The 27,066-nt window shown below is 42.2% G+C and overlaps 1 protein-coding gene across 1 annotated transcript in view; it reads left to right on the top strand.

Moving 5' to 3' along the window:
- The window catches only part of AHNAK2 (AHNAK nucleoprotein 2), a 42,461-nt gene extending 15,395 nt beyond the window's left edge, over nt 1-27,066 (top strand). Inside the window, 8 exon segments of the mRNA XM_039378975.1 lie at nt 10,848-10,924; nt 11,675-11,764; nt 12,537-12,593; nt 13,190-13,331; nt 14,098-14,273; nt 15,082-19,736; nt 19,738-19,880; nt 19,883-27,066. Coding sequence (XP_039234909.1) covers nt 13,196-13,331; nt 14,098-14,273; nt 15,082-19,736; nt 19,738-19,880; nt 19,883-26,064 — 11,292 coding nt within the window. The 5' untranslated portion in view covers nt 10,848-10,924; nt 11,675-11,764; nt 12,537-12,593; nt 13,190-13,195 and the 3' untranslated portion in view covers nt 26,065-27,066.

Genomic DNA, 27,066 nt, shown 5'->3' with positions numbered 1-27,066 from the left:
GATCTGATTCTTCTCTCTGGAGGCTTCTTCAAAGACTATAACTGAAGTCCCTGGAGTCTTCATTTTGCTTATACTGGCTTTGTATTGGTACAAGGCTATTTTATTTCAGTGGAGCCTTTGATTCAGCTGAATAGCAAAATGTAATTTACTTTCCTTTATATATTAGTCTGAACCTAGCACAGCTGTTCATTGAGAAAAACCTTACCATGTGCCTTTAAAAAGAATGAGTGCTTTTTTTAACAGAGTCAAAAAATACTTAAACCTGAGCGTGAACAGACCATTATGATAAAGAAACAATCATTTTCATAAGGTATCATGATTTTTGTAATACAGAGAGGCTCTGAATCTTTGGAATCAGATTTAGGGTTGATAATCAAATCCAAGAAATATTTCTCTTAGTGCTTTCAAACAACTCCACCCTTCTCAATTCATTCACCAGTTACTACATGGATGAACCACAGTGTAGTTACTTTCTTGCTATTCTAGTCTCTAACCAAAAAGAAATCCAGAACTGCAGTAATGAGTCTTTGAACAAATGGTTTCTCCCTATTGTTTATACTACTCTGTGTGAAACACAAAACTGAAATCTATTTCTTTAACTAAACTGTGTTTTTCTCTAATCTATTAGGCAAGCATGCTGGTTTGTTATTTTTGGGTGCTAGAAGGCACAGAAATAGAAAATCAGTACTGAATTATTTAAAAACCACATGCAAAGATTAATTTTTTTTTTTGCAAAAATATAATGCACTGACAGTTTGTCATCATCATCAATTTTTCCTTCTATAACTAAATATGCACTTAAAATTCCAGTGCTTTTCAGTCCTACATAATTATTTTTAATTTCAAAAAGTAAAGATTAAGTTCACAGATTTTATTTGGAGAAGACAGTTATCAAAAGACATGTTTAGAAAATGTTGGGGCAAGGTATACATATGTTAGGGAAAGATGTTCAAAAAAGAGGTACAACCCAGTGGACCAAAATCAAGAGACAACATTTTTAAAAAGAATTTGGTAGGTGACCTATTCAACTCTTTTGAAATCTGACCTTTTTGTGACTGAAAACCAAGTTTATAATCCATTTATTCAGATTTGAATTACACTGATGTGGACAGAGCTATACTAATTTACTTATTTATCTGACTCAGTTTATCTGTAAATGAACTTTTATCCTTCTGTAAACCCACAGTCCAGAAATTCTCTCTAATTCTGAAGAGAATGTCCTACTACACAAAACTGAGGAAAAGTGAGCTGTGCCAAATGCTGTTTTGCTGCCACCACTGTTTATTGACAGAAAAGATTTTTATCTTAACAAAGCGAGGGAACTGTTAACTTTATCTTTGATGTAAAATATTTTCCCATAATAATTTTCTGTCACCTTTATCCCATATCTCTTGTATTACATATACATTAAGGAATTTAAAAGCTTAAAAGATATTTTTTCCCTGTGGTGATTTACATCCAAACAAGTTGCACAGGGAATTTGCTCTCAAACTGAAAACCTGTTTCCAAGGGCAGATATTTATATAAAAGCCCCCATAAAAGGTTGTGGAAAAACTACACTTTTTTTTTTTTACTGCATTCCTGTTTTGAGAGGGGCTATGCCCAGCATACCAAAGAGATGGCCAAAGTGACATCACTCCATTAATATTACTGTATCTGGGCACCTAATTGTGCACTGAATTTTATCAGTGGAGTAAAAGTCTTCCTAGATCTTCAGACCATAAGGATCATTATATGTACTTTCTCTGTATATATGTATGTATGTATATGTTTATATTTATCTCTAAATACAAAAATTTTTACTGGGCATTGATTCTGATGAGGATATTTTTTAAGCAGTGGTTTTGAAGAGCGTTTTTCAGCAGTTTGGGCTAAAATGTCTGTTTCTAATTTGGAGTGGTAAGTGCCATTTATATAAAGCCTGCATCAGTCGCTTTGGGCTTTTTGCATAATGTTAGTAGATCCTCTATTCTTATTCTTCTCATGAGACTATTCTTAGGGAACAAACGTGCTTTCTACCAAAACCACCAAAAATTAGCATCTTCCTTTAATGTGTCAGAGAGAGGACAAAGAATGGTCAGCTTCCCTTGCTACCTCTCCTGGTCAGTACTGGGCTACCTTAAGAGACAGCTTTGGGTTACAGCCACTGCTTCTGAAGAAATACTGACTGAGGAATTGAGTCTCAAGGGCTGCCAATCAAGCCTACACAGGCAGAACGATAGTTTTCCATAAATGTATTCATTTGATTCATTTATAAATCTGAGCAGGGCTGTGCTTTGGCAGTAGAACAGGCAATCTGCTCTGGGAGAAGCCTGGATTCTTGGAGGGGTGAATCAGCGAGGAGAAGGAATGTGGAAAAGTTAATTTGTGTGAGCTTTATGGGCCTTATCTGCAATAGGCACCCACCTGCCTCCGCTTCTAGGCAAGTCATGGTAAGAGCTGAATTCACAGCTATCTAACAGGGAGGACAGTGGGAGTCAACTCCTCACTCTGAGAGGAAGGCAGCTGTGCTTTGCTTTCCAAGTCTAGTTTGTTGTATAGGTGAAGGAGTTTCCTTCTGCGGGAAGAAAACTGTAGTGTGCCTAATCAATATATTGGATAACCAAATGGCTGCAGAGTAGTTCCCACTAGGGTTTCTGAAGCTGGTAAGCAAGTGAAAGCTCTTCATTTGCAACATGTCCCTGAAGCCCTTCTTAAAACCCAGACCATCCAGATGGACAGTGACACCCCAGGAAATTCTAGCTGGATATCCGTGCAACTAACTATTTACAGCGTGATAGAGACTCAATTACAAGTAAAACCAGTATATCCCAAGAGATAAACTGTTAAGAGTCCCAGGAGATAAAATTGTTGAGGATTACAGTGGATTAGACAAGTCTTTATTTCTTTATTTGGCTATGAATTGCTAACTTGCTTTTGCCCCGTCCAAAAGGGTGGTAAGCAATTTTGGTTCAGTCCAGGAATTAGAGCATACATAAAAAAATTGCTAAAAAGTGATTCCCTTCTCATACCAAATTTTTGAGAATAGAAGCCCTGCAATCCTGGAAAAATCAGAATTGATAATTATCAGAGAGGGTGATAATTCACTCCATGTGATAATTTACTCCATTATCACAATAATTATGCAAGGGAACACTGTAGGAATTCATGCAGGAAGTAAAACACAAATTGGAAACCCATTCTGTCACGTAAAACCTGAGAGAGAGGAAAATTCCTGCCTAAGACAAGCAAACACAGAGACCCAGGGTAGGATGTTACACCTACCCTCCAGGCAATCAGACAAACTATGGAGATGATAGAAAACTTGAGCTTCTGAGTCAAAACCATGGCACAGGAGAAACAGCACTGAACCTCAGGTTGTTTGCTGGGTGCCATGAGCGTTTTCTCTAGCTGTCCTTTTCACTCTGCCACTTGTAGCTTTCATCTAGCAAGAGGGTAGATAGACTGGGAGAGACAAATTCAGGTATCAACCACTGCTGACTGCTTTTGCTGTTGCTTTTGGACATCGCTCTATTCATGTTCTTGCAAGAAAATTTGGTTAAGAGCTTGTTTTCAAACTCTATGAAACGTTATTCTGTTTTAGTTAGAGGTGAAATATCAGACTAATGAAATACTTTTGTAAATATCTTATTTTTGTACCAGAAGAATTATGTAGATCTGGCCAAACTACACTTCCTATATAGCCAAGTAACCAATAAATGGTGATAGCTAGATGAAAGTCATTAACCCAGGATCTGGGAAATTTCAATTTGACAATTGAAGAAAAAAAAATTCCCTTGTGCTTTTCAGGTTTAAATATGACTCATTCTGAGAAAGTCTGTGCAGAGCTTCACCAGAGTGATTTATTCTCATGCTCTGAACTGTCCTATGTATTCTATTAAGTTTATCTTTGCCATCAGAGGAAAGGTGGACCAGTGTAAGAATCAAGAGGTCCTTTCTGATCAGTCTTCCTGAAGGTTTTGCTCCTGTTGTGAAGTTCGAGCAGGAATGCTTTTAATAGTTTCAAATCTGTGGGCAGAGCTTATCAATAAACACACACTCACAGGAAAGCCATTCACTCTTCTTTTCATCTGGGGGCTGTTAGTTTCTCTTTTTATGGTAGTGTTTATATCTGTTCTTAGTTGCCAGTGCTGTTCCACATCTTTCCTGATATTAGTCAACCTGTAGAAAATGCTCTATAAAATCCTACAGTGTTCAGTATGGTCTGTAAGGAACCTTAATTCCCGAGTCATTCCTCTACTTGGATGTACTTGGCAGAGCAGAGTACTGTTCCTTTTGATAAAAGCAGGCGCTAACTTCATGGACAAGCCTCTGGCTGGGCAAGGAGGCTCATGATTGTAACTTACATATATATTCTTTTTTCAAAAGGTTTTCAGATGAAATGATTTGAAGGCTTTTAATGAAGTACTCTAACAGCCAACAAGGGCAGCTTAACATACCAAGGCATTGAATCAAAACATCTTGTTCATGCCTTGAATGGAAGGAAACTATTCACACGTTGGTTATTTGGGAGTAGCTGCTCCTTCAGCACAACTGTGCCACAAGCCTCTGCTTTCAGCTCCGAAGGCTGAGCTACATTCATCACAGCACAAGTATGCAGCCCAGGGACAGAGTGCAGCCAAGGGGCATTACCAAACCAGTGCAAAACAAAGGCAGGAGTATAGCTTAAACACCGGCCCAGCTGGTTCTGATAGCATCCCGCTGATAATAAGGCCTGTTAAACCCCTTCAGCAGCAAAATCTTTATCTTCATTCCACAGACTAGCCCTTTGTCTTCATCCCACAGAAATTTCAGGGCTTGGTGGGGAGGGTTCCACTCCCAGCACAGGGCAGAGGGGAAACACTAAAGGGGAGGTGCTGATCCTCACTTTATCACCTTTTCTGAGGCAGAACGGTTGCTTTTTCCACTGTGTCAGTCGTTCATTTCAGAGCTGACAAGCTGGTTCTTCTAGGAGGAGCTACTGGGTGCCCCCGCTGTCTCCCTGGCAGTGGTTCAAGTGAAGTAACATGACATTCCTGCGATGGAGGGCTGGGAGAGGCAGCCTCCTCCGTGACATTGCGCCCGCGTCTCCCCCTTGCCATGTATCCTGCCCAGATAGAGTGACAGCCGCGGCATTCCCGCTGCGGTCCTGCCATGCCCCGGAGCCCTGCCCAGCAGTTGTTGTAACTCAGTCCGTGGGATCTTGCAGGACAATGGAATGAATCCAGGTCTCTGGAATGCACTAGGAAAGCTCAGTAGAGGATGGCTGTCTTGATTTTTTTTCCTGACGGTTTTCCCCAGCACAGTTGGAGCTGCTTACTGGGAATGCCATGAGCCTGCTGGAGCTCATGGTCAAGCCTACACAGACTGTGCAAAAGCCTGTGCCATAAACTGTGCTTTAAACCTCATGGCAGCTTCCTCTAGGAACACAGTACATGCGTAACAAGGTTTATTTGCAGACACTTTCAGATTCTTATCTTTGCAACTGATGCTTGCAGGATCATTTTCCTCCATCATTGCTTGCTTGAAAGTCAGGTGAACTTACCTATCTGAAAAAGTGCTCTTGAGAGGCCAAGATGAATGCCAGGCATGTGCATAGTGTTCCTGTTATCAAGTGCTTTCCTGAACTGGGACCCACAATTTTAAATATTCTAACTATTCTAAGTATTCCTTATTTCAAATATAAGAAGTGAATCAGAATGGGCTGCGGGACTTCACAGCAGCACTGCTCAGGCGACTGTGAGAGCTCTGAGGGAGGAAAAGGAATCCCAGTAATTCCGATACCTGCAAGAGAAGGAGAACAAGCTGTGGGGGAAAAAAATCAGACACACCACCCCTCTTGAGAAAGGGATGCAATTTTAAAACGAGAAGAGATTCTGAAGCAATTAGCAGTTACTAGCCATTCATGCAGGAGAAATAGCAGACCCATGACGGGGTGCCTGAGGGCAGAGGGACAGACAGACTTGCTGGTACAGGGAGTGATGGTTGCAGGAAGAGAGGTCTGATACAGGAGCCCGCTGAAACTGTCCATGACAGCAGCCATGCACGTCTTTGTTTACAACAAGATATAAGCACACGAGGGAGCCCCGTGAAAACTGCTGACCTACATGTACGAATTCTTCAGTGGGTCAAACACAGTGCCAACAGTGACAATGACATTAAATTATTACTGCTGTTGTTTGTCTTGCAATTACTCACTCCTCCTTCTCCTTGTTAATAATACAAATCAGGTTAGGTGCCTGGAGTACTTTGCACTGTCAGAAAAGAGCTGATCTAAAGATGTCCCAGCCTTGCCCACATGCCAAGGCACAAGTCTTCTCGTGCTATGGACTCACAGCTATTAATTTTCACAGTACTGCACAATCAGGACTTTTAGTTTCTTGTCATAGCTGAGAAATGGTAACTAACATACACCAAAATCCTGATAAAGAAAAGGCACAGGTTGTGAGCTCAAGTAACAATAAATGAGTGAGCAAAGCATAAAACTTTTCACCTGTGGACAGATATTTATCATGGATCAGATTTCTATCTGTTAAGAGAAGCTGCTTGTTGAAGTAAAGTTGAAGTTGATGCAAGGAAAAGTAATATACTTAAAGATAAGAGCAGGTTACTTCAATTCACTATTCGTATGCAAACGTAACTTTGGTATAAAATCTTAAAAAGCAGAAACCCAAATCTAAGAATTGCAGAGAAAGGGATATAGTTTGTAAGCAAAGCTGGGATGATCAGCAAAGAACATTTTTGTTTCTTTTATTAACAGCTCTGGTATTCTCATTTGCTGTTTTATTTTATTTTAAAGTGTACAGATTACAGTGATTTTGTATGCCAGTGTTCCAATTAAAGCTAGGTTTCTCTTTATACAATACATTAAAGTGCAGTTGATTTGAATTCAATGACACTGTCCTACTTGAAATTTATTATATTGTCTCAAATGTGGTTTTGGAGACTGTTACTCTCTGAATGTGAATACCGAAAAAATAACCTGTTTTTATTTTTTCTTTGTGGTTTTACCCAGAACAGTCCATCTGGGTTGCTAGGCTAAAGATAAAATATTTTTTAAAAATTGCATTTCGAACAGCAAATACAAATTTCAGTCATATGATATGAAAACGATCCAGCCTATATAACTCCTACTGCTTACTTTCAAAAAATTCCCTTGTTCTGAAGTCAGTTCAGTGGTTATTAGAAGTAGTCACTGATGTAAATTCCATCTTGTTTATGAAAACCTTTTGAACAAAGCATTGATTGTCCAGGGATCATAAAAAAGTTAAAATCTATAAAATGTTGGCATTGCTACTATTTGGGGCATGAGAATGACATGCATATAAATCATAGTTTATTGGCACAGACTTTTATACTCAGAAAGAAGGCTTTGCTGAAAAGGTACTGTAATTCCTCTCTTTTATAGATTTGTTTCTAAAGTATTCTGAATCAGGAGAAAAATCAGAAGCAAATTCTGGTCTGCGGTAGGAATCAAGGGCACAACAGGTCTTTTATGGCATGGGTTAACAACTGTAGATGGGCAGTTTAGGCAGAGTTTGGGGAAATCAGGGTGTCTGGAAAGGCCTTGGTGTGAAGCTTTGGGAGGGAAAGTCATCCATGTAGCTGATGTCCCTCCATGCAATCTCAACCACATCTCTGTTATCCTGGGGACAGTAATCTGTTGCTCCATTTTTGTAGGAGAGGGTCCTACTATCATCATTTAGGAGAGGTAATGGTTTATTAAAGGCTTTCAGAGGAGTACTCTGTCCCATTCTACCCATCATGAGGTGGGTGAAAGAGGGCTTTTATGCTGACAGATTTTCCTCTTAACAGGAGGGGATTTTTCCAGGGACATTTTTGCAAACCTTGATCTGTAGCCCCTCCAACAAGGACAAGGAGAGCAATCTCCTGCCAATACTTGACTAAGCACATGAAGGCCCCTTTGTGCCTCATACACCACTGCTTTTCTTGATCCATGGCTGGTGAAACTCCTCTCCTGGTGCAGTCCCAGATGAGACGTCATCCTGGCGAGGTCTATCTCTCTATATCCACACTGAACAAGAACTGGCAGTGTTATTTGTTGGTTTAAAATGGCATCATGGTGGAAAATAAATGTTCAGGTCTCACTGCACAAAGTGATCTAATTCTCTTGGATTTTATGCAGGAAGATTTTAAAGGTGTTGGTCACCTAATCGTTCTAAGAATGACTTAGTTTTAGAAGCTTCAACTCAGCTAAACTTGTAGGATAGCTGCAGAATCCCAGTCTCAAAGGGCATGCCCCACTGGATGGTGTAAAATCAACAGCACAGACTGTACAGGACCATTCACGTCCTGAGATCAGAGCACCCCGTTCTGGCATTGCTCCAGTTCCAGACAACAGAACTGTCTCTGAAGTTACACCAGAGTAAAACTAGAGAAACAGCAGTGAACCAACCTAAGAAACCTCACAGCTAAGTCTTTCCTGTTTCTTTTCCAGTAGCAAAATTATTGGCAGCCACCAGGGATCAATGCTGTTGTTAGCATTGAAGTGCTGCACCGAAGAGCAAACACTCCAGCGATCCAAGCAATTTTCTGTTAAGTCATTCTACTGGACTGCAGGGCTTGTGGGTGGGATTATCCCAAGTGAAAAATATGGCAATGCCGCAAGACTAAGTCCTTACTATTTCTTGGAATTTTAGTAAGAGCCATAAAATTCGTTGTTGGCACCTGAATCTTTAGAAGCACTAAGCAAATTAAACAATCAAGCCTCAATCCTGCAGCTCTTCTCCTCATATGATGCTTATTAAAATTCATGCGGTGAAGTGCTCCTTGAATGGATTCCAAAATTTTCAGGCAGAAATGCCTAAAATCAGGTTCATAAATCCATATCTAAATTTTTTAACAAGGTTATGCTCATTTTCCAATTTTCTTGAGCTTCTGAAGATTGCAAATTCTAGACCTTTTGGAAAAAAAAAGAAAGCCAAATTTTAAGAAGGTTTTTAAACTGAATTAGAGTCTGCATTAAGACCATTTTCTGGCATTTTCTGGAACTGTCCATCGTACATGTCAGGACTAGTCCTGTGAAGGCTAAAGGAGGCATGATCTAGCAGCTCTGTTGTGTTCTGGGTTGATTCTAGTTCTCTGGAGCTAAGATACCACAGGAGAGCTGATTAAGATGCTGTACATATGGCTAATGAGGATAACTTCTGTCAAGTCTGAGACTTGACCCACAGACAGTTATGGGATATTCCCACTGGAAGCACAATATTTCTATTCCCCTTAACAAAGTGGCCCATCACTGATCACAGGCCATGACTATTCCATAACTCTGCCTGTAATAAATAAGTTCATCCTCAAAAAAAGTCAAGGAAAAAGTAAATGTAGGAGATCAGAAAACTGTGAAGAATGGCTAGTAAAATCACAGCCAAAATTTTACAAGAGCTTGACCATGTGTGTAAGTCAGAGCCATGGCATACATGCCTAAGTCGTGCCAGCTTGTCTGCACACACAGCATGTAATAACCACATCCAGAAATGTTGTGTTACAGCCCAAGGAATCTCCATTTAAAGGAGACAATTAATGAGTTGCACAGTTCTTCTTGTAATTGTCTTCTGTAGTGTTTGATCATATTTTTAAGCCAGAGGGTCTGTTCAGGAGAGCCAAAACTGTGTATAAATCAAACAGAATCACAGGATATGTTGAGTTGGAAGAGACCCACAAGGATCATCGAGTCCAACTCTGAGGCCTGCACAGGACCATCCCCAAGAGTCACACCATGTGAGTGCCTGAGAGTTGCAGAACTGGGTGTGAGGGAGCTAGACAGCCTGCTGGCCTGGCAAAAACAACGTTGAGACAGGAAAGACATAGTTATCAGGACAAGGACTTGTGCATGTGTTAGAATAGCTGGTGTATCAGGGAACGTGTAGCTCAGCCACACTGTCCTCTACTGGCTCTCTGAAAACCGTGTTTTCATTCATGCTGTTTTCATTCTTTGGTGCCCAATTTAAAGCATTTCAACAGAATCATACTTTCAGAGAGCCCATCTCCTTCATCTCATCTCTCTCTGCCCTCAGTACTTCTGAAAACCAGGAAAGCAGAGTCTTTATGACTATGAAAGCTTCATGATGTTTACTCTCCAGCTTTTAAGACCTTTGTCAGAAACAAGGAAGAGTTTCAATATGCTCTGGTGTAGTCTTCTCTTTCTTCCTGGTGTTTATCACTCTTTCTTACACACATTTTCACAGAAGTGATGGAAACTCCTCCAATCGCTTCAGCAAAGTGGAGCTGTCTGCAAACACCGCATGTGGCACAGGGTGGTCTGTGACCTCCTCCCACAGAGACCACCCCACAGCCACCCTACTGCCAAAGCCCTTCAAATTCTGCCCAATACACAGCTCAAGCCCCCCTTGGTAATAATAACACAAAAATACGGCAAACTTACAATTGTACACGTTCTCCAATCTGGGGATTTTTTCCTTCACAAAAGCCTTCCTTCCCATGTTTCATTCCTTACCCGGATATGAATATTCCTGGTATCTTTGGAAAGATTGACCTGACAAGATCTAAGATAAGGAAAGTGGTGAGGCACCGGCACAGGTTGCCCAGAGAAGCTGTGGATGCCCCATCCCTGGAAGTGTTCAAGGCCAGGTTGGATGGGGCTTTAAACAACCTGGTGTAGTGGAAGGTGTCCCCGCTCATGGCAGGGGGTTGGAACCAGGTGGTCTTGACGATTCCTTCCAACCCAAATCCTTCGGTGATGCTGGGAATCTAAATGAAAGCAGGCCTTTCTACCGCTGGCCCATGCATGTCCACTGGCATGCTGCTCCAGAGGTTTTCAGCTTGCAAGCTGACTGCTCTGTGCCCTGTGGGGATCCTGCAGACACCAACAACCTGTGTGCTGCTTTCAGGTTCTGGACGACAGCTGAGACCAGCTGAGCCCCCCGGAGATGCTGATGCCGATGTGGATGCAGAGGATGAAGATTCTGTGAGTCTTTTAAAGTTTTTCTGTGATGAGAGTTTGGCAAAATGAGATCTTAAATATTTTGTTTATAGCTGGATCTTGCTGGTGATTTTCCTCCCCATTAAAAATCCCCGCTTGGGATTGTTCTGCCAGCTCAAAAGTGAGAAAGTTGCTTCAGTAAAAAGGCTTCTGCTCTTTGCCATGATTCACCAGCATAAGTTCACTACCAAGACTTAGGAAACTATTACATGGCTGTTAACTACAGTAATTTTTCTTTAAAGATTTAGATGGTTTAGGTTCCCTGTTGTCTGACTCCAGAAGGAAGCATGCCAAGCGCTTGTCAGCAGAAATTCCTGCTGGGACTTTTCCATGGTTTGCTTGGTTATACAGGGCAATAAAGCTTGAAGCCACAGGATGCAAATAAAGCAGGGGAGGGATTTTTTTTTGCCTTTTTCAATTATTACTTATTGATCTGTCAGTATTTTCAGTCTGTTCCATCTGTAGATGCAAACAATACATAAAGAAAACCAGAATCAGTGTACTGCTGTTTTTGTCTCTCAGGTCTCTGTCCCTTGTGTTTTTGAGTGCTTTAACATGAGAATTTTATTTGGTATTGACCTAAGAAAAGAGTTATTGGTTATTTTTCATCCAACATACTAATGAAAGATTTATACTCAGAATGAGACTATGAGTAACTAGAGAAACTCTCCTAAGAAAATGAGTCACTGTTAATTGGTTGATGTTTCTTTACCACCACTCATTTCTGTTCCACAGGTTAATGAAGTGGCAGTAGAAGACATTCGTCCAAGGCCACAGGGATCCTCTCCAGTTTATGAGTATCCCACAGAAGAAGAACATTTAAAGGCAAGACACTGAGTTTTTCATGCAGGCATGGCTTTACCAAGTTGATTCAAGAGGCTTTAACTCCTACAACTTGCAGAGACTCATATGTGGTATAATGGGATGTTGTTGCAGCCATATTGTCTTCCTGTCCGCACCAAAATCTGGTCCATGTTCATTGATGGTTTTATTTTGTACTGGATTTGCTGGCCATGTTCTTGTTTCTTGGCAAAAAAAAAAATTTGACTCCATTCCTTAAAGGACACGGGAGAGAGCGTGTAAAGAAATCACAGTGTTTTTCCTGTTAGAATATATAAGTGACTTGAATCTAGCAAATAAGTGTTTCAAAATTACCTGTACCTCTTGGTTATTCAGTGTTAGGGATTTAATTAGTACAGCCATGTTAAGATAAGTAGGCAGCAGTTTGAAATTCATACTGAAGTTGAATAGGTAAAAAAATAATGCACATTTACAAAAATAAAAGCATGGGCAATGTGCTACATTAAGACACAGAAAAGCTCCCCATGTCTTAAGACATTTGGTCTCTGGCATTCAAATGAATTAAATAATGCAAATTTTGGTACAATGAAGGGAGGCCTTGGCATCTAATTTACTACTGGGAATAGCATATTTAAATCATTCATGTTGTACATTGCACTTACAGATCTCAATTTTGCTCTGTTGCCATTAAAGTCAGCCTCAGTTCTTAGTCTAAACCAGGACTTTTAGCTGACTTTTGTTGTACCTGACAACAGCATGACTTCTGAACACTAAATAATTGAAAATTATTTTTCAGCTTCAAGAAGAAAACAAAAAACATTCTGCAGACAAATCAAAACAGAGTCATCCACAGGTCAGTCTAAAAGCACTTATAGGCATGAGCCTTGCAAAATAAAGTTTATTATTACACACAGACATGAAGGATGGATAGAAGGAAGGACAAATGGGTGAAGAATCGCTTTAGACTTGGTTTGACCAGGAACTTCACAAATTGCCTAGTTATGGCACAGGCATAAGCACCTACTTGTTCTATTCAGGGTCCTTCCATAATTCTTTTTAGCATTCTTCCTTTATCCTTCTTTGGTTTGAATACAGTAGACCATTAGCTCTTAGTCTGCCTTTTTTGGCCCACTGACTTTAATTCAAGTGTTAACCATCTTAACAGAAAATCTTTCAACCCTAAAAGATTCCATGTGTTCCACATTTTAAAATTATAACATGTTTTTCCCTGTGGCCTTGATCCAGCATAACCCTAACACGTGCTTAATTCTAATTTAGAACAGAATTGAATCCACACTGAACGTGAGTGGGTTATCTGCATTTTAGATAACCTTTCCTGAGCTATTGAAAATATACCTCATCAGGCTCAACTTTTTATTGTAGAGTAATGTAGAACTCTTTGATACAAATGAATAAAAATGATAAATTCACACCTTTTTCAATCTCTAGGAGACAATGGAAGTAACCCTGAAAACAGAAGCGGAAGCTGGTGCTAGTGGTTTTAGTGTGAAAGGTGGAGGAGATGAAGGAATATTTATTAAAAAAGTACTTAAGGAATCTCCTGCTTCAAAAATATTTAGTCTTAAAGAAGGTACAGTCTGATTTTTTGTTTTGTTTTGATTTTATTCTATATCTTTAAATAATGAGATATATAGCTGTGTGTGCACATAGATACCTGCCTGATCTGTCATCTCTTTAGGTAACAAAAATAGTAGATTGCAAACCAACTAATGTTTATGTGAGCACTTAAGCTGTCTGTATTAATAAATTCAAAGATCACTTGCTTGAACAATAATGAAATATGATTTTTTAGTATGTGATAAAAAAAATTTTCACTGGAACAGTGAAAAAGACACATAGAAAGTGGTATATACACAACTAAAATAAAAAAAGGCACAACTCATGACATGCACGAAGAACCTTCCTTTGATTCTTTCGCAAAATATAGCATGCCACAGAACTGCAATAAATAATGGTTTAAACAAGAACAAAAGTCCAAAGTCTAAACACTGGAAAATGTAAGAAAAAACTTTGTTACTGTCAGGGTGGTCAGATATTGGAACGGGTTTTTCAGCGAGATAGTGGTGTCACCATCCTTAGAAATCTTCAAAACCTGACTGCACACAGACCTGAGCAACTGCCTGTGGCTGACCCTTCACTCAGCAGGGCAGTTGGACTAGATGATATCCAGAGGTCCTTTCTAGCCTTACCTATTCCATGATTCTATTATGTGAACGTAATTTCATATTTTAAATAAAAGGATGTGATAATTATTTTTTTTGTCATTGTTTCAACAGAATTTGAAAAACTGTAAGAATACACAAAGTAATTAAAGTGATCCATGATTCCACTTGCAGGTGATCAGCTTCTAAGTGCTACAATATTTTTTGATAACATCAAATATGAAGATGCACTCAAGATTCTCCAGTATTCCGAACCGTACAGAGTCCAGTTCAGCCTCAAAAGAAAAATTGCTGTGAAAGAAGAGCTGGAACATTCTACAGCTCAATACAAGAAGGAAAGAATAAGCCAGGTAACTTTTGATTAGTTTACAAAGTTTGGATAAAATAGTGTAGCAACGTGGAAATAGATCAGAAAACACACTTGTGTCTTCTTAAGACTGAGGTGTGTGTTTAAACTTATTGGTATGACTATTCATGACCAAAAAAAAAAAAATCCCACACAGTATTTACAGCTTTTTAAATCCTGAGTGAGACCACAGATTTTATATAAATACACAATTTTGTGTTAGGGTACAAAAGTATTCTTTAGTGAGTCAGTCTTTTTTTGTTCTTTATTGTCGACTGATAGAACAGACTCAGGTAATCTCTGTAATAATTATATGCAATATTTTCAAAAATGTAAAATATCAGTAAACATTTTTCTCCAAAGGTCATCCATGAGATTTTTTTTTTCTTAAAAATATGTGTTTAATCACTGATATCTTGATAGACATGATCTGTTCATAGGTTTCCATCACCTTAAAAATTGTTTTTTCTTCATATACATCTATATAAATAATATATATTATATATATTTGTACATATATAGAGAGAAATATATATAGAAACCTCAGTTTAGTGCAGTGTTTTGCAAAGAATGTAAACCTTCAGAAATCAATATATTACAGCCATAGAATCCATTTGCTTTGTGTAATTTCTTCCTGACACTATATACATATATACATATATATATAAAATTTTCATTATTTTTTTATATAAGAAGTAGATACTATTAATAAAAAGAACTTTTTTCTACACATTTTACAGTATGTCTTTTATTTTCTCTTACACCTATATTTAGGTTACTTCTAATCTTCTGTCTACTATTTATTCTTTCAGGAGAAAGAACTCAGTGAGAGCATTCCTGAAGAAACGCTTCATGTTTCAGGAAAAGCCATTTCAGAAGAAGACAGGGAAACATTAATTGCAAGCCAAAGAGTAGGAAGAAGCAAGAGACCTAAAAAAGACAGATTATCATGGCCAAAATTCCAGTCAATCAAAAATAAAAAGATATTGAGGCACAGAAGATCTCATAGTACATCAGATGCATATGAGCCTGCTGTACAGGATATTTCTCCTACAAGCACAGACACAGAGTCTCAATTTCCACAAGAAGTCCATACCAAAGAAAAAAAAGGAAACCAAAGGAAGCTGAAGTTCCCTAGCATTGGATTCAGAATGCACAGGTCCAAAACAGACCTACAAGAGAAACAAAAAAAAGAAATAAAAACTACACTGATCTCTGAAAGAGAAAAAATACATGAAGAAGATATTAGCCTGGAAAATCCTGAAATCCTGACTGTTGAATATACCACATCTCCTGCTTACAAAATGAAAATAGGGGAGGTACAGGAAACTTTAACAAAAGACTTAAAAGAAATGAAAAATGGTATCCCATCTCACGTAAAACAATGCCCTGAAGTTGAAATAAGCATTAAAAAAGACAAGGAATCAACATCAAAATTTAGTTTGCCTGAGGTACCAGACATAACAACAGAGATACCAAAGCCCAGTTTAGAAACACCTGATCTGAAAGCAAGTCCAACTGAAAAAACATCACAAGCATCATCAAAATCCCGAAAAAAGAAACAGAAAGGAACACCAGTTAAAAAAGAAGGAGAAAGTGAAATTAACATAGACGTGATGAGTCACACAGCTAAAGGATCTACACAGGTAAAAGGCCTAGAAATAGGAACTGCAAAAGCAGAATTAAACACATCCGACACACTGGAAGCAGGAGAAATTCAAGCAGAAGAAGACACGAAGATACTAACAATTCAGAAAACAAAATTTGGGATTTCAGTGCCCAAGAGAAAAGAGACAGAGACTGAAACCACCAAACTGGGAGGTGATGTTCCACATTCAGAACCAGAAAAAACAATGGATGCGACTTCAGAGGATGGCAGGAATTTGGATGTGAAAACACACATACCTGATGCAGAACCAGAAGTATCTTCTTGGAAAATACAAATACCATCATTCAAAATGACCAAAACGCCTAAAACTGACATGAAAATAGCAAGACAAGAAAGCACAGGTGAATCAGAAGATACTGTAAAAAAGGAATGGATAGAAGAAGATGGCATGCCCACAAGTGACAAAACCTTAAAGTTAGAAATTGAAATGAAGACAGGTGAGAAAGATATAGAGGGAAAAGAAAGCAAATTCCGACTCCCAAAGTTAAAATTTCCTACATTTACTTGGTCAAATACCAAGGATGAAACAGGGAAAACTGAAGGACAGATAAGTGAAATGGAAGGAAAAATGGCAACAATAAAAGAAGGAGCAGAAGCAGAGATATGTGGATCAGCAGAAGAAATTAAGGTACCAAGTGTTGAAGTGAAAACTGAGATATCAAAAGGAAAAATAAAAGAAAATGACATCAAAGAAAAGACAAAGGTCCACCTGCCAAGTCCGAAAAAAATAACAATAAAACCTTGCAAGGTAGAAAATGCCTTTCAAAAAACTACTGGAGAAATATTGATGTCAACAACTGATATTGAAATAAAAAATGGTGAAGAACAATCAAAAATTGACATGAAGGCTCCCAAGGTGGACGTCAGCGTGCCCTCCGTTGACGTCACCCTTCCCAAGGCCAGCGTTGACGTGCAGGCGCCCGAGGCGACCCTCAGCCTGGAAGGGGAAGCAAAAGCCCCAGAGAAGGAGGCCGCCAAGACCAAGGACGGCAAGTTCAAGATGCCCAAGTTCGGCATGCCTTCCTTTGGCTGGTCCAGCAGCAGAGAGGCCAAGGGCAGCGTGGCCGCCGAGGTGGACGTCAGCCTCAAGGAGCCCCAAGTGACGGTGCCCTCGGGAGCCGCCGAGGTGGACATCAGCCTCAAGGAGCCCCATGTGACGCTGCCCTCGGGAGCCGCCGAAGTGGAGGTGAGCCTGCCCGGCGCCGAGATCCAAGCGCCCGGCGTGGAGGTGACGCTGGAGGCGGCCGCCACGGGAGAGGGCGAGAAGGGTCGATTCAAGATGCCCGACATCAAGATGCCCGACGTCAAGATGCCCAGCGTCAAGCTGCCCAAGGTCAAAGCTCCCCACGCGCAGGTCAGCCTGCCAAAGGCCGAGGTCTCGCTGCCCAAAGGCCAGGAGGGCGAAGTCGCCCTGCAGGGCCCCGAGGCCGACGGCGGCCTGGAGGTGGCAGCCGGCAAAGCTGAGGGCGGCGGCATGAAAATACACATGCCCAAAGTCAAGGTGCCCAGCGTGGTCTTCTCCAAGCCCACCGTCAAGGCTCCCAAAGTGGAGGCAGACGTCAGCCTCCCGCAGGCAGAGCTCAAGGCCGGCGCCGCCGACGTCAGCATCGCGGCCCCCGACATCAAGTTGCCCTCCGTCGAAGGCTCCCTCGAGCTCCAGGCGCCCGAGATAGACCTCAAAGCACCCTCCGCTGAAGTCTCGCTCGACGGGGCCAAACTGGAAGCCTCGGGCCTGAAAGGAAAGCTTAAGATGCCCAAGTTCGACAAGCCCAAATTTGGAGTGTCCTCCCCCAAAGCGGAAGGGCCCGAGGTCAGCCTGCCCAGCGCAGAGGTCGAGCTCCCCTCCGCCACCGTGACGGCCGCAGGGGAGGGCCCCGGCCTGAGCCTCAAAGCCGACGTCCCCGGCGCCAAAGCCGAAGGGGCCGGCTGGAAGCTGGAGAAACCCTCCCTGAAAATGCCCAAAGCTGACATCAAGGCTCCCAAGGTGGACATCAGCGTGCCCTCCGTCGACGTCACCCTTCCCAAGGCCAGCGTTGACGTGCAGGCGCCCGAGGCGACCCTCAGCCTGGAAGGGGAAGCAAAAGCCCCAGAGAAGGAGGCCGCCAAGACCAAGGACGGCAAGTTCAAGATGCCCAAGTTCGGCATGCCTTCCTTTGGCTGGTCCAGCAGCAGAGAGGCCAAGGGCAGCGTGGCCGCCGAGGTGGACGTCAGCCTCAAGGAGCCCCAAGTGACGGTGCCCTCGGGAGCCGCCGAGGTGGACATCAGCCTCAAGGAGCCCCATGTGACGCTGCCCTCGGGAGCCGCCGAAGTGGAGGTGAGCCTGCCCGGCGCCGAGATCCAAGCGCCCGGCGTGGAGGTGACGCTGGAGGCGGCCGCCACGGGAGAGGGCGAGAAGGGTCGATTCAAGATGCCCGACATCAAGATGCCCGACGTCAAGATGCCCAGCGTCAAGCTGCCCAAGGTCAAAGCTCCCCACGTGCAGGTCAGCCTGCCAAAGGCCGAGGTCTCGCTGCCCAAAGGCCAGGAGGGCGAAGTCGCCCTGCAGGGCCCCGAGGCCGACGGCGGCCTGGAGGTGGCAGCCGGCAAAGCTGAGGGCGGCGGCATGAAAATACACATGCCCAAAGTCAAGGTGCCCAGCGTGGTCTTCTCCAAGCCCACCGTCAAGGCTCCCAAAGTGGAGGCAGACGTCAGCCTCCCGCAGGCAGAGCTCAAGGCCGGCGCCGCCGACGTCAGCATCGCGGCCCCCGACATCAAGTTGCCCTCCGTCGAAGGCTCCCTCGAGCTCCAGGCGCCCGAGATAGACCTCAAAGCACCCTCCGCTGAAGTCTCGCTCGACGGGGCCAAACTGGAAGCCTCGGGCCTGAAAGGAAAGCTTAAGATGCCCAAGTTCGACAAGCCCAAATTTGGAGTGTCCTCCCCCAAAGCGGAAGGGCCCGAGGTCAGCCTGCCCAGCGCAGAGGTCGAGCTCCCCTCCGCCACCGTGACGGCCGCAGGGGAGGGCCCCGGCCTGAGCCTCAAAGCCGACGTCCCCGGCGCCAAAGCCGAAGGGGCCGGCTGGAAGCTGGAGAAGCCCTCCCTGAAAATGCCCAAAGCTGACATCAAGGCTCCCAAGGTGGACATCAGCGTGCCCTCCGTCGACGTCACCCTTCCCAAGGCCAGCGTTGACGTGCAGGCGCCCGAGGCGACCCTCAGCCTGGAAGGGGAAGCAAAAGCCCCAGAGAAGGAGGCCGCCAAGACCAAGGACGGCAAGTTCAAGATGCCCAAGTTCGGCATGCCTTCCTTTGGCTGGTCCAGCAGCAGAGAGGCCAAGGGCAGCGTGGCCGCCGAGGTGGACGTCAGCCTCAAGGAGCCCCAAGTGACGGTGCCCTCGGGAGCCGCCGAGGTGGACATCAGCCTCAAGGAGCCCCATGTGACGCTGCCCTCGGGAGCCGCCGAAGTGGAGGTGAGCCTGCCCGGCGCCGAGATCCAAGCGCCCGGCGTGGAGGTGACGCTGGAGGCGGCCGCCACGGGAGAGGGCGAGAAGGGTCGATTCAAGATGCCCGACATCAAGATGCCCGACGTCAAGATGCCCAGCGTCAAGCTGCCCAAGGTCAAAGCTCCCCACGCGCAGGTCAGCCTGCCAAAGGCCGAGGTCTCGCTGCCCAAAGGCCAGGAGGGCGAAGTCGCCCTGCAGGGCCCCGAGGCCGACGGCGGCCTGGAGGTGGCAGCCGGCAAAGCTGAGGGCGGCGGCATGAAAATACACCTGCCCAAAGTCAAGGTGCCCCGCATGGTCTTCTCCAAGCCACCGTTCAAGGCTCCAAGTGGAGGCAGACGTCAGCCTCCCGCCGGCAGAGCTCAAGGCCGGCGCCGCCGACGTCAGCATCGCGGCCCCCGACATCCAGTTGCCCTCCGTCGAAGGCTCCCTCGAGCTCCAGGCGCCCGACCGAAGAAGGATAGACATAAAGCACCCTCCGCTGAAGTCTCGCTCGACGGGGCCAAACTGGAAGCCTCGGGCCTGAAAGGAAAGCTTAAGATGCCCAAGTTCGACAAGCCCAAATTTGGAGTGTCCTCCCCCAAAGCGGAAGGGCCCGAGGTCAGCCTGCCCAGCGCAGAGGTCGAGCTCCCCTCCGCCACCGTGACGGCCGCAGGGGAGGGCCCCGGCCTGAGCCTCAAAGCCGACGTCCCCGGCGCCAAAGCCGAAGGGGCCGGCTGGAAGCTGGAGAAGCCCTCCCTGAAAATGCCCAAAGCTGACATCAAGGCTCCCAAGGTGGACATCAGCGTGCCCTCCGTCGACGTCACCCTTCCCAAGGCAAGCGTTGACGTGCAGGCGCCCGAGGCGACCCTCAGCCTGGAAGGGGAAGCAAAAGCCCCAGAGAAGGAGGCCGCCAAGACCAAGGACGGCAAGTTCAAGATGCCCAAGTTCGGCATGCCTTCCTTTGGCTGGTCCAGCAGCAGAGAGGCCAAGGGCAGCGTGGCCGCCGAGGTGGACGTCAGCCTCAAGGAGCCCCAAGTGACGGTGCCCTCGGGAGCCGCCGAGGTGGACATCAGCCTCAAGGAACCCCAAGTTACAATGCCCTCAAGAGCCGCTGAGGTGGATGTTACCCTGCCTGGGGCCGAGATCCAGGTGCCTACTTCTGAAGTTCCTGTAGATTCCTTGTCTTTTATAGAGGACGAGATGGGTAAATCTCGAAGTTCTCTATTTAGAATGCCTAAAGTTTCTCTTTCTAAAATTTCCAAATCTCATGGAGAAAGTAAATCCAGAGCTGATGTTTCAATGTCAGAATCTCTTAGTTGTTCTGTAACAGAGGATACTCCTGCTGTTCTTTCGGGTAGTGTCACATCGAAGCCTTTGCCTGACTTAAAGGGAGATCATGTATCTAAAAGTACTAAGTTCAGAATTCCTAGCTTGGGTTTCTCCAAGGTTGGTTTGAGTTCATCTGGAATTGACCCTGAGTCCTCATTTCAAAAAAAGGATATTACGCTTACTAAATACCAAATTAATCTAACAGAATCTGAATCAAAAATACCATCTCTTGCAGACGAAAATCTTTCAGATTTTGAAATTTTAAATGAAGATGGTTCTGTGGAGCAAGAAGGTCTTAAGTCAGAAGTTAAAACAAGGGATGGTGAAATATCTTTGGGTGACACAGATGTTACAGTTAAAATTCCTAAGTTCCGAAAACCAAAATTTGGAATTCGATCTAAGGGTAAAGCATCAGAAAGTGACATTGGTTTCAAAGTGGAATCTGAAATTTCCAGGGAAAGGATAACATCTGATATGACTGATCCTGATACTGGAAAACCAACTGAGATCTCTGATGTCAAGTTAGGTGTAAAGTTGCACAAGCCTTCACTTGAAGTTGTTCTGGATGCACCAATACTGGATCCCGATCTCTCACCAATGGAAGTTACCTTGCCAAAATCAGAAGGAGAAATCCATAGCACAGATTTAGACTGCAAGGCAGACCAGGAAATAATTTCAGGAGAGAAGGATGCTGAGGAGAAAGAAAACAAATCTAAATCATCAAAGTTCAAACTGCCTTCATTTCGTTGGTCTCCAAAGAAAGAAGCTATTGTTCCATCTCAGGTTGAGAAACATCTGGAAGAACCGCCTTTGTCTATTTTATCTGGAGACACAGACTCTGAATTAACTTTTCGTACTTCTGAGAATCAATACGTTCATGTAGAACTTGACACATCTATAGAAAAAGATGGTGAAAAGATCAGAAACAAGAAGTCCCAATTTACCATGCCAAAGATCTCATTCCCTAAAATTAAGGGTCAGAAAGTCCAAGTCTCTCTGCCTGTACTAGAAACTGATATTTGTGGTCCCAAACAAGAAAAAGAAGGTGTTTCAGTACAGAAATCTGAAAAAGAGATTAGTGGGGAAGGGGCTGGAATGAGCATAAAAATGCCAAAAGTTACGGTCCCAACTTTGGAATTTTCTAAACCAGAAGTCAAAGCTCCCGAAATAGACGTGGATATTAGCAGGCCTACAGGTGAAGTCATACTTAGTATGCGTGAAGAAGATGATCTAAAATTGAAATCAGCTGCTGCTAACGCCAGCCTCTCCACCTCAGATATTAGGACGACAACTGAAGGTTCACTTAAGATGAAGAGTCCTGACGCAAGTATTGAAAGAACATCAAGTGAAATTGCTGTGAGTGATGTAGAAATAAAAGCTGAAGGTCCTGAAGGGAAAACAAAAATGTCTAAATTCCAGATGCCGAAGTTAGGAATTACACTTTCTAAAGGGAAAGGGCCAGAAAAGGAGGTCAGCCAATCCAAATCAGAAGTCAAGGTTCCCCAGCTAAAAGCAACAGTAGAAATATCTGACATTGTTGTCGAAGGACCAAACTTGGAGGTGGAATGTGGCACAGGAACAGAGACTTACAGCCCTCAACTCAAAATGACCAAAACTGACAGTAAGGCATCAGAGGCTGATGTTCACCTCCCTTCAGCTGACATTTCTATTCCAAAACCAGACAGTGATATTCAAGATTCAGATGCAGCACTAAAAATCAAAGGGGAAATAAAGCCAGATGGAGATGGAGAAGAGAAAGAAGGACATTTCAAAATGCCAAAATTCAAACTTCCATCCTTCAGTTGGTCACCAAAGAAGGAAACAAGTGTTAAACCTGATTCTGGAGCAAATCTGGAAGACCAAAAGCTTGGTGTAATGTCAAGCAGAATAGATACAGAAGTGAGAGGAACTGGAATGGATGATGAAGGTAGTGGGACAGCCCTTGATCTGGAAATATCTACAGGAAAAGTTGAACAAAAAAGTCCAATTAAAAAGCCTCAATTTGTCATGCCTAAAATTTCACTGTCCAAGATCAAGGTTCCAAAATCTCAGTCTCATTTGTCAAAAGTTGAACTTGATGCTACTCTTCTTAAAACGGAAAGAGAGGGTGATGATTCAATTCAGATACCTGATATAGAAAGAAGTCATTCTGAAAGGACTGAAGAAGGGGCACAAATAAGCATAAAAGTGGCTGATCTTAAGTTCCACACTTTGGAGTTTTCTAAAATAGAAACTGAAGCCTCTCAAAATGAAATGGGAATCAGCTCAGCAAAGATTGATGCTGCTCTGACTCCCTCAGAGGGGAGTTTTCAACAGGTTGACCTAAAGTCAAGTTCTACCGATGAATGTAACATTCAAAAAACAAGTATTAAGTTCCCCAAACGAGAAGCTTCAGTTGAACTGAAGAGCCCTGATATAGTAATAGAAAGATCATCAGTTGTGGATGGAAGAAAAGTGAAATTAGAAGGTCCTGAAGGGAAGATTAAAATGCCCAAATTCCAGAAACCAAAGTTTGGAATCTCCCTAACAAAAGGGAAATGCCCAGAGGCAGAGATCAGCTCTCCAAAAATAGAAGCTGAGCAACCCCAGCTAAAAATTGCTGACATTGCTGTGGGAGTTCCAGCATCAGAACTTATATCTGATATATCAGATCCTGGAGTAGTTGTTTGTAAAGTAAAAACACCCCAAGATCTGACTGGTGGCATTGAAGCTCCAAAAGTAGACATAAGCCTCCACTCAGTGTCTAAACCAAGGACAGAGGGAGCTATTGAGAGTCTTGAGGACAAAGAAATCAAATTAAAAGAAGAACATGAAATAAAAGCTGAAGAAGTTCGGACTGAAGAACATCAGGGATGGTTTAAAATGCCAAAATTCAGAATACCTGCATTTGGCAGGACATCCTTAAAGGAAAAAAAATGTGATGCTGATATTGAAAGTATGGAAAAAGCTCAGGCGAGCATTCCCTCTGCAAAAGTACAAACTGAAACAAGTATTCCTGAAAATACCTTCTCATTACCTCATGCAGTTGCTGAAATTACTATTGGAAAAGAAGGGATTAAAAAAATTGAAGATTCTGTGAGGACTTCTGATGTTAGCTTGTCGAAGATGGAAGGAGATATTTCGTTGTCCACAGAAAGAACAGATAGTAGAGTGAATATTCCAAAAACTGAAACTTATGCAGACATAGTTAAGCGTGGTGCTGAAGGACAAAAAATGCATACTTCAGAATTCACAGTGTCTGCAGCAGAATTGCCTAAATCATACCTAAGTGCTTCAGAAACTGACAAAGACAACAGTTTAACAAATAGGTTTTCTACAGGTACTCTGACTTTTCAAGAGCATAAAGTCAAACCACAGGATATGGAAGTTCCAAAGGTAGAAAGTTCCACTAAGTTAGAGACTTCAGGAGTAGGATGCAAACCGTCATCAGCTGAAATTACTCTGGATGCAACACAGGAGAAAACAGATGTTAGACTTCCAAAGGAAGAGCTTGATATTCAAAATAAAGAGGCAGCAATTAAAAAAGGAAAGATAAAGGGTGAGGTGAAAATTATAGGAAAAGACAGTGAAGAAAGTCAGTTAAAAAGGACTATGTGTGAATGGTCTACAACAAAGGGATCAGAAGATGGTACTTATGTTACTGCTAAGCTGGAAGATCTAAAAGTAGAAGTTCCAGGAGTGAAGACGAATGTTAAAATTACTAGAGTAGATCCTGAAATGAAATTTCAAGTGAAAAGTGTTGAAAAGGATGTGTCTGCAGGAATGGAAGTGCAAGTAGAAGATAGAGCAGAAATAAGTAAAACTAAAGCATACAAGTTTAAGATTCCGAAATTTGGAATGTTTCATTCGGAAATCAAGGGTTTTGAAGGTGATATCAATGTTACAAAGTCAGAAGCTGATTCAATATCTAAAAGTGAAATAGGCACAGCAGAAATGCAGTTACAGAAACCAGAAGGATCTGTTGGCCTGAAAAATCCAGCTCTGGATTATATGGAAGCATCTGCCAGAATAACAGGGGAAACAGTGGACCAATCAGAAAGTGGCCCAGAAGTAATTGTAAGAATTCCCAGACTAAAAATACCAAGATTCACTTTTAAAACTCTCCCAATTGAAGCTGATGTTTTAGTGTCAAAAGTGGCAACAGATCCAAAGGGATCTAGTACTGATATTGAAATAGTGCAACTGGAAGCAAGCTCTGCTATCTCTGATGAAACACCAGGGGCTTTAGAGGGGAGTATTCAAAAAGCAAAAAGCAAAATTGTGATGCTGACTGAACCTGACATTAAAACAGCACAAATGACAACTACCATAGAGTCCTCCCTTTCAAATACAGGGCAGGATATTCATTGGTCTTACATAGAAGGCCAAGAAGTGAGTGAGAAAGTAGAACCTGAACACGTTGCTATTGAAAGGTGTGAGATTTACACTACTGAAATACTGAAAGAATCAGAGATTCTGTCATCAAAAGTCAAAACTGCTACATTGGGATTCTCATTGCTCAAGGCAAAGTTGCCTGAATCACACAGTGACTTAGAAGTGCTAGTCCAGCAGCCATCTCCGACGGAAGGTGGATCAGTGAAAAAATCTACATGTGCTGGGGAAAGCTTTGGAGAAGCAGCACAGAGAACTGGCAGTGCTGAGCTTAAACTATCTGACAAACCACATCACGAGTCTGAAAAATTTAGTGGAGAAATAAGTTTGCCAAAGTTAAAAACATATGCTGCTGAAGCAAAGCCTTCCAGTAAACTTGAAGAGGGTCTTCCTGATAAATCACCAGAGCGAATAACTTCAGGTCCTCTCTCTAAAGATGAGGATGTAGCTGAAGCCATGGAAGGTGAAGAAAAAGACAAAAGCAATGAGAAAGAAAAGACTGATAGCAAAAGATCTCCTGGAAGATTCAAGTTTTGGCTTCCAGGGATTGGCTTTTCATCTTCTGGTGATGAAGCAAGCACAGATGTAAAAACAGAAGTAAAAAAATCAGATCCAGAAGATATGAAATCTGCTGACACATCAGATGATTTCTCTAAGCAAACTGAAAAAACTGGATGGTTTAGATTTCCCAAGCTTGGTTTCACATCTCCTTCCAAAAAGGCTAAGTCTGTTGAAAAAGAAGAGATGGGACATAAAGAGGGAAGAATCTCAGATGAAGATAGCCCATCAGATAAACCTGATGTATTTTTTGATGCACAAGAAAGCTTATCACCTAAAGAAACAACAAGGGATGAAAAAGTTGAAATTGATGGAGCCTCATCTATTGTGACATCTTTGGCAAGAACTGAACTAATCTTGTTGGAGGAAGAAAAAGATAGTAAATCTAATATTGATAGAGATATAACCAAATGAAGGTTGTATTTTCTCAGTACTCAATGAAAACAAAATCATCTACATGCACAGAAAAAAATGTTTTTTTTTTTAATTTTCTGGTAACTGAAAATTAAAACCCAAAGCTGATGTTAATAAAAAGAGTTTAACAGAATTTACCACATGTAAATTTTCAAGTACATGGATGTACTATATTGTGTACTAATAAAAATAATGATTTCTTCAAATCTGCCCCAAAGGCAAGAATTATGACAAGTACAGAGGAGCCCATAGTTTGATCAAAGTCTGAAAAAATATACCTGAATCATGAAAGTAAACCATTGAAAGGCTCAGTTATAGCAAAAGGCTTTTTAAATAGGCTTCTCAAAACACACAATGTAATTACGTTTGGATAACAGTTTATTTCCGGAATGGGTTATAAACTAGTACTATAAGAACTATATTTACCTCTTTAGATTTTGGACCTTTCTGACCTACTTTTGCTTTCTTATTAAAATGTTTTTCTTTATTTCAGCTAAAGTAGTATGTATATTCCACGAACATTTTAAAATATAAAATAAAAATTAAATATTAGTGTAGAGAGACTAACGCTTTACCTCTTCCTCTCTTCTGATTTTTTTATTATTGTGGTGGGTCATATTTAGCCTTAAAAGATTTTAAAAATACCAAAACAAAACCCAACAGAATAATATCAAGACCAAAAACTTGTAACTAATTCAGATTTTTAAGATACCAGAATAAAACATGCTTACAAAGAATAATTATATGAATGTGGATAAATAAATTTTAATGTATATATTTATGGGATAGTTAAATGCTTAGAATGATCTGCCACACTGGTGGAATTGCTTCAAAGATTTTCTGGGAAAGGAGGTGTATATAATTATTTGCTTCTTTGTTTATATCAATGCTTCTCTCGAGGGCACAATGGAAACCAGAGTGCATATGTGACAGCCTTCACATGTACCATTAAAACACTGTCTGTATTATTAAGTCACAATAAACTCACCATATGGATAATAA

This window comes from Pipra filicauda, unplaced genomic scaffold, assembly GCF_003945595.2.
Source record: "Pipra filicauda isolate LSUMZ 115617 unplaced genomic scaffold, ASM394559v2 scaffold151_size3305965_pilon, whole genome shotgun sequence".
NCBI lineage: Eukaryota > Metazoa > Chordata > Aves > Passeriformes > Pipridae > Pipra > Pipra filicauda.
Note: the sequence above shows the minus strand (reverse complement) of the source record. Positions and strands in the feature narration are given on the sequence as shown.